Genomic DNA, 18,810 nt, shown 5'->3' with positions numbered 1-18,810 from the left:
ATGGGATCGCCTCCACTATGGCAGATTTGCTTTGTAAAATCAGGATGTAAGAAAATTCACAAAAGAGTATTTGTTCTTTCTCTGACTAGAACTTTCTCAGACCTCTAAGAAAGGGTAAAAAGATTTTTCTAGCCGCACCTCTAATTTATAAAACTTATAAAGCCCACCATTACCTAATGAAGCAAGATTGATGCAGAAACACCAAAGGAATATATACATTTTACAGCTGATGAGTCATTTGCTAGCAAGCGGTTATGTTGCTTGATATAAAAAGGGAAAAGGTGAAAATGAGGGGACTGATTTATTCAAGTATTCTGACAAACCAGTTAAACATATATAGAATATTTTGAATACAGTTTTCACATCAGTAAAAATTTAATTTGCCTACAGTGTGCTTGTGTTATAGCATAATAATCATGATTTATTAGAAGTCATACTACAAAAGTATGCCAGAATCAGTACACCCCATCTTTTCACATTTTACAATAACATTTCTAACACACAGCATAGAAGTCACTCTAGTTTCAGTGACCATCAGCTGAAGGCAGCATAGCACCATGACTTAGCTGTAGGGAACCATGGGGAAACTGGAGCTGGCTGGCTTCTTTTATAAAGCTGCTGTGTGCCTAGCTATAATGAGTTTCTCAAGCACTTTTTTTACTCTTAAAAAAACAACACAATAAAAGATAAGGAAGAATTTTTCTTCCATTTAAATCTGAGAATTTTTGCACAGAGATATCAGCAATATTCCCATCTAGCCTCAAACTTTTTGACATCTGCAGCTGGGTGGTCAAGCTACTAATGTGTCTGCAGCTAGGGAAAAGTGTTGATGAGTCACTCCCCATTTTACAACCTCTTCCTTCTGTTTCAGTTTGGAGAGAATGTAGCAGAATTAGCTGCTGTGCTTTTACACTATGAATCATCCTACATGAATAGGAGAGACTAGCTAAAATGCTTTCATGAACGCTGAAGCCAATGACAGAAGTTTACAACCTACGTCAGACCAACAAATAAAATCAAAAGGCAAGTAGCCAGATATTGATATTGTTTACACCAGCATAAAGCCACAGAAATTTGACTTCATTGGTGATAGTGTAGATTTACAAATGCATCTCTGAGATCTGAATTTGGCTCCATATCTCACTTATCAGCTGTATGAACATAAAGCACTTGACACTGGAGTACACATTGCTAAAAGAAAACTTGTTATAATGGAACAGGAGAAAAAAGTTTGAGCACAATTTGTGTTAATCTCCTAGCAATACTGATAATTTACCGGCTGTGACATATTGGTTTTGAACATTAAGAACAGAAATTTGTATGAGATACATGACAATGTCCCTGACAGAATACTGTTTTTCATAGAGATGATTTCAGGCTGTTTCTGACAGTCAAACTGAGGCATCTATACTGAATAACTTTTTTTTCCAATAGCCCCAGCCAAAACATATTTCCTACCCACAGACAACTTCTAATGAAGCGAGTTGCAACTCATGAAAGCTTATGCCATAAAAAAAAAAAATCAAGCCTTTAAGATGCCATCAGGCTCCTTCTTGTTCTTCCTGAAACAGACTAACACAGCTACCTCTGAAACTTGTGACTGAATGTTAACTTTAGCTTCAATACTTTTCCTTAAATCTGAGTAACCAAGTAGAAAAAGCAATGTGGAAAGACTGATTAAGCACAATGTTCAGACAAGAGAGTAAATTTCAATTCTGTATATGAGTGTGTGTGTACATGATGTCTGTGCACATGCATGCGCACACACAGACACACATTCCCTCCCTCCCTCCCCCCCCCTTCTTCTAGCAGGCACAGCGTACAGGGCAACAAACAAAACCTGTGGCACAGAGGCAGTCAATCTGATTTACAAGCTACCAACGTTGCCCCTACAAACATGCTTTTACTGAACACTCATTACGTTATGCTTTCCTCTAGGCAAAATTTACTTAGTGCAATCACATTTAATTCATTACCATTTTTAATATTTTGCTCTGCTGATATTCCTGCACCTTACTTGATTTCTCCTGCTCACTATTACCTCTAAGCTCTTCACACCTTTCCCTCCTTATCAGACTTACCAAATTGTATATCCCAAGAAGCAGTGCTTCAATGCAACCATTACTCTGTCTGTCCCTGCTGGCAGTAAGACGCAGATAAACCCAGATCAATTCTGGCAGGAACTGCAGCGTGAACCTCTTGAGTCGAACCTCAGAACTACGGTAGAGTTCAAAGAGCTGATGGCAGACAGGCTCCAGAAGCTAGAGAGAGAGAGAGACAACACAGTTCAAATGCTACTTATCTTGCATATCCAATGGGGAAAAAAAGAAAAAGGCTTCATGTAAGTTCCTAAAATATAAAGCCACCACAACTGGCAAAACTGCTGCCATTGTTGTAATCTCCGTTGTGCAATAAAGCGAATAAGCACAAAGACAAGGTCACCCAACTCCCTGCTAAACACAGTCTTCAAGAATGGGACTGAGGTACGTTGGCAAGGGATGAAAAATTCAGATGACCACTGCCCTAATTTAACTGATCTGTGGCAGAGTTTCATTTTCCAGCTGTCAATGATACCTCTTAAAAGAGGGGTCTCAAGCTCACAGCCCAGAGGCCATCTACAGCCTGAGCATTCCACAGTTCCATCCACCCCGAGCTGCTGGTACATGAGTCCCTGCAGCTCTGAGGGGCTACCCATAACCTCCCCCCAACTTCAGCCCCTGCTTGGTCTCTGCCCTTGCCTGGTTTTGCTCTGCCCTCTTTCCTGCATAGGACCTCTTCCCTCAAGCCCCTTTCCCCTGAGAGATGCAGCCTTAGGGATTGCCAGGAAGCCTGGCATGAGTCAGCAGCACCCTGCACTCACTGCGGTGGCAATGCAACCCTGAGTATGGGGGACCATCCCATCCCTAGTGCAGGGCCTGGTGCAGCCATCCTGAACCATCCTATGGACTGGACAACGTTGCACACACCTCCCCCAGCCACAGGGATGTGCAAGCACCGGTGCAGAGTTAGCAGCCAGAAGCCACTCTAGCCCCACTATGCTACTGGTGATGGTGGGGAGTTTAAGTTGCCTGGGGCTGGCAGACAGGGCCAGGAGCCCTGACAGATACAGGTCCCAACTAGGAGAATTTGAATACTAGTACTGGCTCTAAGGTAACCTGAGTTTGAGACCCATTTTAAAAGTGCCCAGTTCATTTACCAGTGAGATTATTTGAGCCGTGCAGACCATAAAATATGTTCATGTTGCAATCCTAATGCTTTATGAAAACCTCAGTCTTCAGAAATACCTCTTAGTGAAATAAGTTCATACTCAGTAAAAAGGTAGAGAAGTGAATTAACCCTTTACCTGAAGTAAAGGGCGCAGGGCATTTTTGGTCAATAGTGGACCAACTACTGCTTTTTAACAGATATTCTTTATTTAATTTAGTCCCTCTCAAACTGGGGGGCTTACCAACTGTTTTAAATATTTACTATTAACATACAATAAATTCACGTGACAGTAAACACCTGTATTGCTCTGTGTGCGCGCACATGTATATAGATTAAAATCGTTAACTAAAAATAGTAGCACTAAAGTTGATTCAGTATAACTAATGCCATTATTTTTGTATTAAGAGTAGCTGTTACATTATTTCCACAAATAAGTGAAGTTAATCAATAGTTTCATGTTTAGCATAGAGCACAGCCTGGATGGTAAACATACCATTTCTTATACTGTTAGTTGATTAGACAAACTGACATCATATACATAAAGACCAAACCTTTCAATCAGTTAAAACTCTTACTATACAAGGATTTGATTCAATCACATTGTGTAACCAGGTCTCTGGATGACAGCTTAGTCATACCGAATGAAAAGCCTGCTTTTATAACTGAAATGAAAAAAAAAAACAAAAACAAAGGGGCTGGGGAAGGAAAGGGAACACCGTGCAGCAGGAAAAGCTTAGTAGGAAAAAAATCTCATTTAACAATAAATCAAGAAATACAAGAAAGACTTCCCTATTTAACTTGGGATTTTCATTACATCACAAGCAAGTCAAGACATCACGAGATCCCCTTGATGGAAAAACAACCTTGTTTTACATGGGTGAATATCCTATCCAGCTAGTCTACAGAGCATATTTTCTATAATACTTAAACAATTAGCACATCACACAAGTACCGCACAAATATTAAATAATGAACCCTGTTTTAATATATATTTAATTCAAATTCGTATAATCAAAAAACACTAACACCACCATCTGTTACACTAAACCAAAAAAATCTGCAGGGCAGGGACTTGTCTTGTCAAATGTCTACCATATTTTCAGATGCTCAAAAAAACCCAATATAAATATAAACATACATATAAGCAGAGATTGTTTTTACTAGTTCTCTTTTTAAAAGCAACAGAGTCTTCAAAAAAATTAGATCTCTGAAAGACTAAAGTAGATGGACACATATATAGGGAATAAAAAGGTTCAAAGAGAGGTATTAAAATAAAAAAAGAAACTAGACATAAATCCTGCTATAAACAGAATTTGCATTATGTTATCGGCTATTTTCCATTTGAACTCTGAGGCTACATCTATACAGCAGCATTATTTTGAAATAATCCATTCCAGAATAGCTATTTCAAAATAAAACAGGTACAGACAAAAATGTATTTTGATATAGCACATTTCAAAACAGTACATTTGCACACACAGGCTGTGGCCATGCTAGCCCCCTCGTAATGAGGGATTTCAGCTGACGGCCCTCTTTCTTCCAGGGTTTTCGAATCAGGGGGTCCTTTCAAAAGGCCCCCAGCTACATGGGCAGCGTGCGTTTCAAAAGCGGCACTTTTGAATCACGCACAGCTGCCGTTATGCTAATGAGGCACTGCATATTCATGGCAGAGTCTCATTAGCATCTGCCAAAATCCCTCATTACCATGCCCCCTCCGAAAAGAAGGGGCTAGTTTGGATGCAGCCATAGTGCCTTTTTCAAAATACTGCCATTGGATGCCATTACGGCTTATTTCAAAATAGCGCTGTTCTGTATCTTAACAGCACCTACTTTGAAATGGGCATTATTCCTCCTGCAATGAGGTTTATGAAATTCAGAACAATGCAGCTGGTATTTGGAATTTATTTAGAAATAGTGTGTGTGTACTGTAGATGCTCACAAAGTAATTTCAAAATAACGGCTGTTATCTCAAAATAACTCTGCCGTGTGGCCTTAGCCTGTGTGAGCCTGGACCAAGTCCTAGTAAAATTAATTGAAAAAAACCCACTGATCGTAACAGAAGTCATATTGTGCCCAACCAGAGAAGTTACTGGTAGAAATGCATCTTCCATTATCAACTTCTCATTTTTGTATCAGGTTCAAAGTGTTTACATGCTTGGTCTCATTCCATAGGATATATTGTTTAGGAAGATTGAGCAAAGTCCACTCAAATGAGTTCTGTATGTGTGAATAAATAAATTTTAGAACTCCCACAACCTTACATGCCATAATAAGAAATTTTGTGCACACAAAGCTTAATGAGGGCTGAATACTGTAGTTCGAACTGGGCTTGTTTTGCAAATCTCTCGTAAGTAGTTACTCTAGATCTATTCATGCTCTTTATAGACCAAGATGAAGACGTAGACACTGCTATGACGTCCTTAAAACTTAGATGACTGCAAAGTTTTGAGCACAAGAAAAAAATAAACCTTCAGCAGGAATACCGGGGCCTTGATTTTTCATTCGTTATTCATTCTGCAAATATGCCCAAATAGCTGTAACTGGCGTTTTATAACCTTCTGCAGTACGTTCTCTTTCAGCTGTATCTTCCTATATATTTCCTCATTTCTTCTGCATGCATCCTATTCTCAGGATCCTTCTATAACAACTCTTCTCGATCACCAATATTCTTCTCTTAGAATCTTTTGTTATCACCCACGTCTTACATCCATACAACATGCTGCTGAATACACACGTTTTCAAGATGCTCAGCTTCATTCCTAAGCTAATTGCTTTGCTTTTCCAGATCTTATCCATCCCCTTCAAACTCACTCTTGCTTTTGCTATTCTGGTTGCTATTTCCTTCTTACAGTCTATATCATACGTTATGTTGCTCCCCAGATATGTGAACTTCTCTACATTGTCTAATTCAATCCCATCTATACTGATCTTCCTTTCTTATCTCCTAATACCATTACTTTTGTTTTATCTATGTTCATAATCAGTCCATACTGCTTCCTTTCCTCGTTTAACACCTGCACCATTCTCTCTAGCTTCTCCTCATCTTCCTCAGTGATAACTATATCATCCACAAACCTCAAGCTGTTAATTCTTTTCCCATGCACAGACATCCCTTCTACCCCTTCCTTGATCTTGTCCGTTGCTTTCTCTAGATGTGTGATGAAGATAGTCGGCGATATCAGATCTCCTTGTCTCATACCTCTACTTGTTCTAAACCAACTTCCCAACTCTCCGCATGTTTTCACCACTGCCTCCACGTTGTTACAGATACCATTCAACAACTGTATCACTACCGCTATCCACTCCATACAACTCCAATATCGCCCAAGTCACTTTCTGATCTATTCTGTCAAATGCCTTCTGAAAATAGATGAAGTGTAGAAGTTCTTGTTCTTCCATTGAGCTTTCTCCACTATCAGTCTTAGTGCCAATATCTTTTGTATGTTTAATACATGCAGAAGCCAGAACAGAAGGGGTTTTTTTCTTTTTAATTTTACTTAAATATGAACCAATTTTCAATAATACAGCATCAGAGTCAGGCCCTTAAAATGTACTTGCTTTTGAAATTTTGATACTTTGTATCCAAAAGAGGTGCAATCAGATGCTTTTTCTCTAAAGGGTAAAAAAAAACCCTTGGAAACATTCAGGCTGCATCTACACTTGCATTCCTCTTTCAAAAGAGGCATGCAAATGAGGGAAACCAAAAATGCAAAGGAGTTGCAGATTAGATTTGCATATCTGGTACCTCATTTGCATATTCTTTCAAAAGAAGAAAAGCAGTGTAGATGAAGCTCTTTCGAAAGTAAACCCCATCTTCAAAGAACCCTTCTTCCCATAAAAAAAGGGAAGAATGGTTCTTTTGAAGATGGGGTTTACTTTCAAAAGAGCCACATCTACACTGCTTTTCTTCTTGCAAAAGACGTTCTTTTGAAAGAATATGCAAATGAGGTGCCAGCTTTGTAAATCGGCGTCTCATTTGCATTTTCAAATTCCCTCATTTGCATGCCTCTTTCAAAAGAAGAGTGCAAGTGTAGATGCAGCCTCAGTGATACAGATGGCAAAATAGAGGTGGACAGCAGAGGCAACAGGACTGTTAAAATTTACAACAGTTTGAAGACAAATTTGAAAACTCCCAGTCTGAGGCTACATCTACACTTTGAGATACGTTAGAATTTATTAAAATTGATCGTATAACACTGGGTTTTACAAATTCGATTTGAGTATCCTCTCCTTCCCACAGGCTCACCACAAATTCAACTTACTGTTGCCACACTCCATCACCAAACATCAACGGTTGCTGCAGTGCGTTGTGGGAACCTATTCTGCCCTTGCCTCAGCCCCGTAGTATTCTGGGTATTTTCACTGGTGCAGCATGGGGAAAAAATGCCCTCCAAGTGGTTGTGGGTATGTGATGTCATCTTCCCACATTGCATTGCCCTCATTCCCCTCCCATGGAATGCAAACAGCCATTTTTCCAGGAGGAAGGAAGGAAAAGTAGGGTATGGCATCAGCAAAGATCACCAAATTAACTGAAATCTCTTGCTTCTTTAAGCTAATTGCTTTTCATAACTGGGGGGAGGGATAGCTCAGTGGTTTAAGCATTGGCCTGCTACACCCTGGGTTGTGAGCTTAATCCAGGAGGGGGCAGTGTATGGATTGAGGAAAAAACAAAAAAAAAAAAAAAAAAAAACCACACATAATACTGCCCAGGATGGTGACAGGTCCTGCTGTGAGTGCAGGGAACTGGACTCGATGGTCTCTGAAGATCCCTTCCAGTTCTATGACAGAGGCTTATCTCCATATAAAATTGTATCTATAACTGAATTATCAAAGATTTTACACAAAGCAGCAGGTGTCTGTAATGGACAGCAAGATGTCCGTGATCTTTTCAGCTGGCCCTCCACCTGCGTTTTCGGGGGGCCAAAGCATGAAGAAAAGGAAGGTTAGGAAAAAAGATTTTTACAACTGAAACATCAAACATTTTGCAAAAAAGCAGCAGGGTATGTGCAATGGGCAGCAAGCCCACGCAAATATTTTTGGTGGTGGGATCTGTGGCAGCAGAGCCAGTCGAAATTTTCCTCTGCCCCTGGAAATCTTAGCTGCCAGGGAAGAGTTCCCCCCTAGTGGCAGCAAGCCCCAGAATATATATTTAGAGTGGGAAGGTGTAGGGTGGGTGAGCGCAGAGCCAGCTGAAGAGGTCCCCTAGGTGGCAGAAAGCACCAAAACTCTTTCCCACCCTTGGAGCCCTCACCACGTGCAATCCAGGACATGGTGCTGCCTGGCAGCATGGTCCGCACTGAGCGGCACAAGACAGATTTATGTAGGGTTCAGCTCCTAGAGGGGCTCTCTGCTTGAGTGCTGGGAAAAGATCTCAGTGTCCTGGGAAAAGATCGCACAGGGCACTGCTTACAGTGAGTGTCTGCAGCCTTAGGGGTGTGACCCTGTCCCTGTATTTTGGCTGAAGCAGGCTGGAGAGTTGGACTCAAGAGGACAGGTTTAAAGGCTGCCAGAGAATGCAGACTCAGCAAGGTCTTGGCACATCAGGTAACAGTCACAAGGGAGTCCTGGCCCACTACAACTTCTTTAGAAGTCTCCTACCTCATTATTTGGGTCCTGAATAACCTTATAAAGAGCTGGCACTAGTGATTTTTTCCGATGCAACGTTGATGCGTAAGTGGGGATTTGATTTTCAGGTAATGCCTAAAAAGAGAGATACAGACAGTAGTTACTTTAATGAGTAGTTCATGTACTGATGACACCTATGAACATGTTTGGTCTGGTTTAGTAACATTAAATGCAGCAGTAACAATCCCTGAGCTGCAGTCAAGACAAATTCAGAACATACTACACTAGTAAAGGTGGACTTTAGTCCTTTCAGTAACAATTCATGAAAGCAAGCTATCCAAAAACCTTATACTGCTGGGGCTCAATCTTGCATGATACTGAATGCTATGAATATTCAGCTCACACAAGTTATTATGACATTCACCAACTTTCAGGACTAGATCTCTGTACAGCTCTAGGCCACATAATATTAAAATTCTTTGCCACAGACTCAGTCTAGTCTCAAGACCCTCTCCTCTTTCCCTGTTCAACAAGCAACTTTTCCAAACTTGATATAAACTTTATTAAACCTAACGCCCCAGATTATTAAAAATGAAAAAAAAAATCCAATTTACTTGTCTCTATGTGCTCGTTAATTTGATATTTCTCAACTCAATGAAAGAAGCTTAAGTTTGGATGAAGTCAAAATACTTTTATGCCCTTAGTGTAGAGTTCGTCTGTTCAATAAAGTAAGGTATATTTGTTTAAAAACTATTTCCACTGGAGTTTAAATTGCGGAAACGCTCCACTTAGCCTCAGATTTAAATATGCTTTTAAATGTTATGAACAAGCTGAAAGTTTCCCTTTAAATTCTATCAGCCTGATTTGCAGTGCGATGTGCTTTAAAGTGAGATCTGCACAGCATGCTCTACGTGCTACACTAAATAATAAATGTACACAACTTGTACTTTTATATCAATTAATACCTATATTAAATATAGGCATCTATGCATTGTGCAGTTGAACAAACACAAAAGATTAAAAATCAAAATAAACTTTTACACTTGAAATCAGTGATGGGCAACCATAAATACTGAGTAGACTGCAGCAGCTGGGAGCCCACCTGCAGCCCCATGAACTGTCAGCTCCACGTTCCCATGTGCCTCTCATTCACCAGAGACCTGTATTTCCTTGTTCTATCCCTCTCTCCCACCACTTTCGAAGCGCACAGATCCCCTGATTTGTGCTGTATCCCCATTCCTCCGCCTCCCTCCCAGAACTGGAACACCGCCAAGTCAGGTATTCCGGTGCACAAGAAGCATGTGAAAGAGGGGGCAGCCCAGGGGTCTGTGGGCTGCAGGAAGAGCCCCAATGGACTACATGCAGCTTGCAGTCCACAAGTTGCCCACCACTGTTTGAAATATTTAATCTTTAGCATCTGTAAAATTATGTGCCATTAAACAATGCTGAAATCGTCATGTACCTCCCTCAGCTCACCTTGAATTCTGATAGCCATTCTTCCACCACACCACGTTCCGATCCCAGCATCTTCTTACAGCTCCTCCTTCCTAAAAGGTGAGAGAAGAAGAGAAACTGAAGAGAGAGCACATCTAGCAAAGAAGCATAATTCTGTAAAACCCTGTTCTAAAGGAGAAGACTGTTCCAGTATCTGATGGTCTGATTTTATAACAAACATTGCCAGATTCTGTATTGCTGAAAATCCATCACATTTTCTGAAGTTTTTTTTTAAAACTGTTCTCTTGGCCCTCCTACACATAAAGCTAGAGCATTTCAGCAGGTCAGAGAGGACTCAGGGCTTCAGGCCAAACTGCATGTTATGTAAGACACACACACACCATCCATCTCTGTGCTCTGACCAAATATAGTACAAAGAAAAGGCAAGTGGAACAACTGAAGAATCATCATGGAACAAAACCACAAGACAAGTTGTAATGACATGGCACAAAACAAGCACAGTTTTCATAATAATATCACAGGGGGATGTATTTTATTTCTTAAACCTGTTCTGGGGGAATTGTGAAGTTTATCTGCAAGCTGCAATTCTGAAGATCAATTTTAACAGTAAGTTGCATTTTTCAGAAATTAAAACATACAAAGCACTATTAGGTTTATTTAAAACCACACAATTACTAATTATTACTTTTTTAAATTATGTAACAGTTTTACTGTAGCATCTTAAGTTTAGACAAAAACAGGTCTCAACCCAAGACTGTTGTTTTATGATGTCCGTTAGTTGCAAATGGTTTTGAAATACACATTCTCGTCTTATTAGCTGTCTCTATTTAAGCATACTATTAAAGTTGCAGCTGTTTTCTTAAATTAATGTAGGGTTTAGCTATACACTGTGAATTTCTGAGGTATTTAAACATCTAAATATTCACATTAAATGGGTTCCTTTTTCAAAGGTCCCAAAATTGAACAAATACCTTATATGAACTTTAAATTACACAAATACAATGATTAACAGGACAGAAGATGAATTGAATAAACACATTTCATAAACACCAAGACCCGTCCTTCACTGGCAGAAGGCTGGACATGATGACCTAGTACATTCTTTCCATCTCTAATTTCTGTCATTGCTTTCTTTATATAAAAGCCTCAGCACACAAATTTAATCAGGGTTACGCTAAGTACTTTCACTAAGCTATTGTTACATTTAGAAATGGTTGTGATCTGTTAAATGTAACACACTGCCCCCCCAGTCTTGCAGTCAAAACCAAAACCATCATTAATTTCCTTTATTCCACAGGAAGACAAGTGCTGATGCTAAACAAAAGAAAAACAGAAGATTGGATCACAATTTGCCAAGGGGGGCATTTAGGTTGGATGTCAGAAAATATTATTTCACTAGGAAGATGGTGAAGCACTGCAATGGGTTACCTAGGGAAGCAGAGAACTCCCCACCTTTACAGGTTTTCACGGTCCAGCTTGACACAGCCCTGACTGGGATAATTCAATTGGGGTTGGACAAGCTTTGAGGAGGGGACTGAACTAAATGACCTGCTGAGGTCTCTTCCAACCCTAATCTTCTATGTTTCCATGATAGGGAAGGGTCTTGAAAATTTTCATAGCAGATAGTAATATAGAATCTCACAGAACACAAAATTGAGGAACAATCCATCACCACAAGAAAAGAAGTGTCTTAGAAATACAAGAAAATAGCTATAAGCCAATATGGCCATCAAAAAGCCCAAGGCACAACTGTATTTCTGTAAAGCTATATAATAATAGTTTGTAGTCTTCCTAAGAGAATCTGAATAAAAATAAACCATAATACCACATTCAAGTTCAGATGAACTGGCATGTATTTTAGAAGTGCTTTTTCGATGTATTATGGGAGATCTTGCTGGAAAAAATCCCAAATGATGAGTGGATTTCCGAATAAATCATAACCTACTAGAAGCATATTGCTCATGCCATCGTAGCTTCAAAGGGAAATCATCATCAAAACAAGGATGAACAAAAAAATCATGACTAACAAACCTTTTGCAAACCTCACTTGTTTAAGTATAAAAGCACATTTAGATGCAGGCAGGCAGTCAAAGGTAAAGACAGCCATAAGATTTTCCAAAACAGCTGTATGTATAATCTCTTGAGAGGTCTTGGCAGTCCAGTTTAGAATTGCACAAAACAGGTGATTTTTTTAAAAATGCTTGACTTGACCATATTAGCACCACGCTGTCTGCTAAACAGTTTTCCTTTCCTCCTCTTGCTGAGCTCCTGCTCGGTGGCTTTTCTATTGGCCCTAACGGTTTGCAGAAGCTGTACAATCAAATGCTTTTAGAACCAGATGTCCTGGGTTCAATTTCTACAAATGACCCAGGCAAGACTGTTATTACAAAAATTGTTCATCAGATGATTTCTGTTATCAGTAAGGAAGCATAAAAAATGAAGTTTAAATTTGCCTTATGGATAAATCACCAGTTTTAAGGCAGGACAAAGGCCTCAAAACCAATGTTACTACATGCGATAAAACTCCTTCTGCTCCAACCTCCCCCACAAAGAATCTTCATACATCTTTGAGAACCCAAAGGAAAATCTGAAAAATACAGCATAGCCTTTAGGAGTACCAAGTGAGAAAATCAGCTATGGAGGATAGGTGCTTATATTCTAACAAAACATCAAGCACAAACGAATCATTACAAAGGAAAAATTCTTCTCTCACAATACACAGCTCCCCTCCAATACACCACAGTTAATTAATTAATCCTTTAAACCGTTCCCTGTGCAAAATGGAGAACATCCTCAATTCCTTTATCAAAAAAGCATGTCTGATCTACAGTGTAGAAGAGAGGCTTCCATGGACCCAGAGCAAGGGGTGGCAGCACCCAGCCCACAGAGCCATGTGGAGCGCCTGGCACCATGCTCCAGCAGTGATTTGAAGGGCCTGGGGCTCTTCCACAGTAGCATCAGCAGCGGCCAGGAGCCGCTGGCCCCTTTGAATAACCAGGCCCCAGGGCAACTGGCTCATTGGCACTCTTGTTGGGACGGGGGGGGCTGATATAGGAAGATAGAATTTTAACGCTCGTGGCTACTAATATCAGGATAGGCAAGATAAGTGGAAGACGACCTGGATCACATTTAGCAGAGTCAGGGAAGGAACAGTTGAATTGGAGCAGTCCCCATCCTCCAGGTAAGAGCTACTCCTGTGGGGCAAGAGCACCCTGTCCGCTGCAGCTCGGCTGCTCATGAGCGTGCCACAGGCTGTGGCACTTCAGCTGGGACAGAGCAGACCTGCTCACCAGCACCCTGTGCATTAACTTCCCTACAACAAGCATTGCAGTCATACAATTTGGAAAAAAAGCTTGGTTAAATGTACGTTACATCAAGTATAATCTCAGTGTTGTAATAGTGAAGGAAAGGAACCTTTTTTTTTTTTTTTTGTGTACGAAGACTACAGAAAAAATGGTTACATTTATTTATTGCTAGCAGATGTATCCAGCACTGCTTGGGTCTTTAAGTTGTTTTTTTTTTTTTTTTTTTTTTTTTTTAAAAACAGTAAACTCTTTCATATCCAGCAACCCTGGGACTGGGAAGTCACAGGATATTCAAATATTCTGAATAATAGAAAACCTAGCAATGCATTAACACTAAAGAACAACAAGATTAGAGATTAAGAAACAAAAATGTAAGCAGAGTACTTTATTTACCAACTATAGTACCATTGTACATTGTAAACTTATACTGTATTTGCTGTACTTATTTGTATTTACTTTCCTTGTACTCTGCTTATGGAAAATGTAACAAAATTTACTTGGTCTTCACTGCTGGTTATTGGAGAGTTCTGGATGACAGAATGCCAGTTAAGACAGAGCTTACTATAAATAAATCAAAGATATACACACTTCAGTTCAATATTGTATTTTTTGAAAACGAAGGCAAATGAAGGCTGGAGAAAGGGTTCGGGATGAGGAAAGCCACGAAGTGGGTGGCTTAAGGCAGAGGGCTGGGAGGTGTAAGGAGGGTGAGGACAGGGATGCAGAAGTCACAGCAGGAAGGTGGTTTAGGACTCAGGGCAGGGGGGCGGGGACACTTACCAGGATTGCCCATGACTGTGAGGGTGGTGCTGCTCTAGCAGCAGCTACTCCCAGAGGCTGGGGTGGCACTTCCCAGCCAACAGCTCCTCCTGAGGGGCTGGGGCTGCACTCCCTGGACAGCATCTCCTCCCAGGGAGAGGGTGGTGGGGGACCACGTATTTGCTGAGTGGAAGCTGGAGCTCTGTGGGCCAGCCCAGGCCTCCAACTGCCCCCATCCTGCAGCCCTTTGGGGGGTGGCGTTCTGCAGTTGGCCCTCACCTCCAGGTGTCACCCATCCTGGTAGCTGGACAGAACAGGGGCACCTGGGGTACTACCCCTTGCCTGCAGTGGCCCCATTCATCATGTAGACTGTTTGGGAGGGGCACTCTGGGAGCTGGACCTGACCTCCAGCAGCCCCTACAGCATGCAGGCTGTCAGCGGGCAGAGGCCGTGGCAAGGCTTTGGGTGCTACCCCTAGGCCTGCAGCTCTCTCCATGCAAGCTATTGGCGGGGAGAGACACTGAGGGGCTGCTGCTGTTGAGGAAGTGGTGAGGTTCGGGGGCTGCTTCCCACGCAGGCTGCAGCCTGTTGGAGGGCAGATTTCAGGGGTGGCCCCACCCTCCAATGGCCACCTCAGCAGCCTGCAGGCTGTCCTGGGGATGGCAGTGGGGAAGTAGTGCAAGGCTCTGGGGGTTGACCCACTCCAGTACCCCCATCACAGCCTACAGGTGGCAAGGTTCTGGGGGATGCTCCCTCCTCCACAGGCTAGAGGCGTAGAGGGGTGCAAGACTCTGGGGGCTGGCCTCCCACTCCCTGTGACCTGCGGGTGGTCTGGGTCCAGAGCCTGCCCTCCTCAGCTGCTTTCCACAGCCTACAGGCTGTTTGGGCAGGGTGCCAGGCTCTGGGGACTGCCCCCCTCTTTCCATGTCACAGACAACAGTCCCATTTCTGGCACTCCTGTTTTCCAGGCACAACTAAACCCTGATTTTGCTTCAAGTTAGGGTAAGAGGAAGCTGCATACTGCATTTTGCGAGCTCTTATGATTACGAGGAATTCTTGAACAAGCAGACACACTGAAGTACGTATATAGAACACAGTTGTCTGAAGTTGCATTGATGCTGAACATTGCTCGAGGATGAAGTTAGTGAGATTATATTTATTCTTTTAAAAGACATTCATACTGCTCCTAAATAAATAGGTTAATTGTTATAGGTCTGAGCACTGACTACAATACATTTATCTCTGGCCAGATGCATTACTAACACACAAATATTTTAATAAGGCTTATGCCCATCACTATGTTAAGTAGCTTTTCCTTTCTTAATTCTTTTGTTTATGGTTCCCAGTAAAGAGATTTAACACAATATCTTATCCTGAAATTAGGAAGTCTTAAATACTAAGTATAAAGAGACTAGAGCCTTTAGGTCAGGATTAGGCAAGCCTTTTGGCCTGAGGGACACACTGCGGTTCAGAAATTTTATGGACGGCTGGCCAGGGAAGGCTAGCAGAGGCTGCGCCTCACCAAACAGACCGGCGTGGCCCAGCTCCCACCCTCTAGCCAACCCCCCGCCCCCAGCTCTTTCCCCCTGAAACTGTCCATCCCTATTTATCCAACCTCCACTTCTCCACCTATCATGACCAGTTTTCTGGGACCCCTGCCCCATCCAACCCTTCCCATTCTGCCATCCCTGAGTGCTGCCCCATGAGTCTAGATACCACCCCATACAATCCTCCTCCCCAACCCCCCAGCTCTCCTTCCCCTGACCACCTCCTCAGGTCCCCCTGCCTCCTATCCAACCCCCACACCCCTTCCTAACCACTCCCCCTGCACGACCCCTTCTCCCTGTCCACACTATCCAGAACCAGCCAATGGGACCTGCAGCCATTCCACCAGAGCATCGGGCCTCGCAGCAAGACAAGGGCACCATCCGGGAGCTGAAGCCAACGGCGAGGGCAGACACGAGAGGAAGGGTGGGGACTAGCCTCTCCAGGTGGGAGCTTAAGGGCCAGAGAGAAGGGTCTGGTGGGCTGGATGTGGCCCACAGACCACAGTTTGTCCCCCTCTGCTTTAGATACCCAGACACATTTAACAGACTTTTCATAGCCACAGGAAACTCACCTCTCTCCTAATGAACAGCACAAGGAACTCGGTATCATTCAAGTAGCCTTCCTATTATGAGACCTTTTCTTTCCCAAATTAAGATATTCCTACCTTGGCCAGGGAGTAAGGCAACATGTACATTTCTGTAGCCAGCCTGTCAGACAATGTAGCAGTGGTGCTGGTAGGACTGCAGAAATGAAGGGTGGGAACCCAATCTGAGTAAGTGGCATTGTAATCTGGAACATGAGTTCACAATTCCAGTCAAATTTGGTTTCTTCTTCTTCAGAAAAATCCACGGGTGGCCTTTGCATCCAAAGTCAGAAACTTAAAATTCAGCCCTGCATATTCAGTTCAGTAACAACCGTGGCAGTGTGCAGAATTACACACCTCTTTCCATAGCTCAGGCTTCAGACCCTATGTGAAGTTGCAGAGCCATTACGCTGCAGATGCCAGATCAGATGGAGCTTTAACTCCACGTCTGGGATATGGAAAAGCCTAAAGTGTCTCTGAGGCCACGTCTGCACTATGATGAAAAACTGATTTAAGATATGCAACTCCAGCTACATGAACTGCACAGCTGGAGTAGACGTATCTGTAATCAGTTTGTGAGTATCAGGCTCAAGGGTGGAGCCCTGATGGTTCAATTTAGTGTTGCACGCTAAACTGAACTCCAGAAGACTCATCACCAAGATCAATCTTCCAGTAAGCACAGATGTGCCCTGAGAAAGAGACTAGAAAGTGAGACGGGGTGAAACTCCGGTTATGGTTTGCAGGTTGCTCTAGGATATAAAACAAAATCTTACTCTGCTTGTCATATTTTGCTATAAGGTGGGTAGATGGGGCAAAGGCACAAAAATGGCCGGAACCACATCCATTCACATTACCACACAGACCCCAAAATAAGTTCCTGATCCCCTGGGAATAGCAAGGAATAACATTCCACACGCAGAGCTGTCATGTGGGTGGGGGGAAAATATACTGATAGAGTTTCCACAGGGAAATGGGGTCAGTAATACAAGACAAACAGCTAACCCTCCTCTTCCCCTCTCAAGTGCTCCCCAGCTGCACCAGACCAACCCTTGAGGGAGACACTTCCACCCCATCCAGCTGCTTCACTTGCTGGTAGCCAGGTCACACTTCCTCCCAGCAAGGTGTTAAACCTTAAAAAAGGTGGTGGGGGGAGGGGGAGGCGAGAGAAAAAGAGAACGGCTCTCTGTTTCTGGCACTTATGCTTATGAACTCTGCATATTGTCCCATCCCTGTCTCTGCAGCCAGAAGGAAGGCAATAAAACATGTGCTGGGATGGCATCAGAACAATAAAGATTTTTTGGGGGCAGGGACAGGGACCACATGGTGCATCTGGAGGGATACTGTGTATTCTAAGAAGGTGCAAATAGTTAAGGTAAGCAAAGAAAACAGATGAAAACCAAGTCTTTGCTACATTAAGCACCTTTTCTTGTGGTAATTGTATACAACATGGATAAAGATGAGTTGTGTCATTTTCCCCACTCTCTCTATTAGTGCAGCAAACTTGTACAGCACAATAGACATGAAAATTTTAAATCTTACTGTGGAAAGAGGGTTAAACATCTGGTCATGGAGCAATTGATGCTTTAGAAGTGCTGACATGTAAGATGTCTAAATGAAATTAGATGCACTGATAGCAGCTACATCAGTATTGTGCCTTTGACAGGACTTGAAAACCTCTCTAGAGCCAAAAAAAAAAGTCTTGCTTTAAGGAAATGAGAAACCCAGACTTTGAAGGATCTGTACTTTAAAGGATGTTTTGGTCACCCGCAAAAGTGTTCCCAAAGCGAAAGAGAAGATGAAACACAATGCAAAATAACCAGAAGTTGTTGGGGAGTGAGGGGATTTAACTTGACTTTTGTCAAAACCTACAGCAGTTGCCAGTTTTGGAATTCACACAGATATCATCTACCTCCTTTGAATTACAAGCTCTTTTCTGAAACATTTAGCCCAGGCGCATCCAACCGGCAGCCCACGGGCCGCATGCAGCCCTGGACGGCTAATAATGCGGCCCCACAAGATCATAAACTTTTAACGTAATTATGTGATTTATATACATTAACTATATCATATATTTTATATGTGGCCCAAGACAATTCCTCTTCACTCAATGCGGCCCAGGCGGGCCAAAAGGTTGGACACCCATGATTTAGCCATTCTGCAGGAAACAAAACCATATATATAGAAAATTTCAGGAAAAGGGAAATTAAACAGAGAAAAAGGAAAAAATATGTTTGGCTTTACTCCTGCAAACCCTTATGCACGCATTTAACTTTATACATGAGTAGCCTCACTGATGTCAGTGGAACTACTCATACACACAACATTAGTCGCATGCACAAGAATTTGCAAGATCTCACACAGCAAAAGGAGAGTATTCTAAACAAAAAT

General features: G+C 42.2%; 1 protein-coding gene across 6 annotated transcripts in view; it reads right to left on the bottom strand.

Moving 5' to 3' along the window:
* Window positions 1-18,810, bottom strand: part of HYCC2 (hyccin PI4KA lipid kinase complex subunit 2) — an 83,785-nt gene that overhangs the window by 35,330 nt on the left and 29,645 nt on the right. For all 6 annotated transcript variants that reach the window (XM_075000633.1, XM_075000632.1, XM_075000634.1 and 3 more), the window contains 3 exons: window positions 10,249-10,319; window positions 8,806-8,907; window positions 2,082-2,261 (listed from right to left, as the gene is read on the bottom strand). In XM_075000633.1, the coding sequence (XP_074856734.1) occupies window positions 2,082-2,261; window positions 8,806-8,907; window positions 10,249-10,299 (333 nt within the window). In that variant the 5' untranslated portion in view covers window positions 10,300-10,319. The remainder of the gene's footprint in view (window positions 1-2,081; window positions 2,262-8,805; window positions 8,908-10,248; window positions 10,320-18,810) is intronic.

Source organism: Carettochelys insculpta, chromosome 8, assembly GCF_033958435.1.
Source record: "Carettochelys insculpta isolate YL-2023 chromosome 8, ASM3395843v1, whole genome shotgun sequence".
In the NCBI taxonomy this organism is placed as follows: Eukaryota; Metazoa; Chordata; order Testudines; family Carettochelyidae; genus Carettochelys; species Carettochelys insculpta.
The sequence above is the reverse complement of the archived record's forward strand: the minus strand, read 5'-3'. Positions and strand labels throughout refer to the sequence as shown.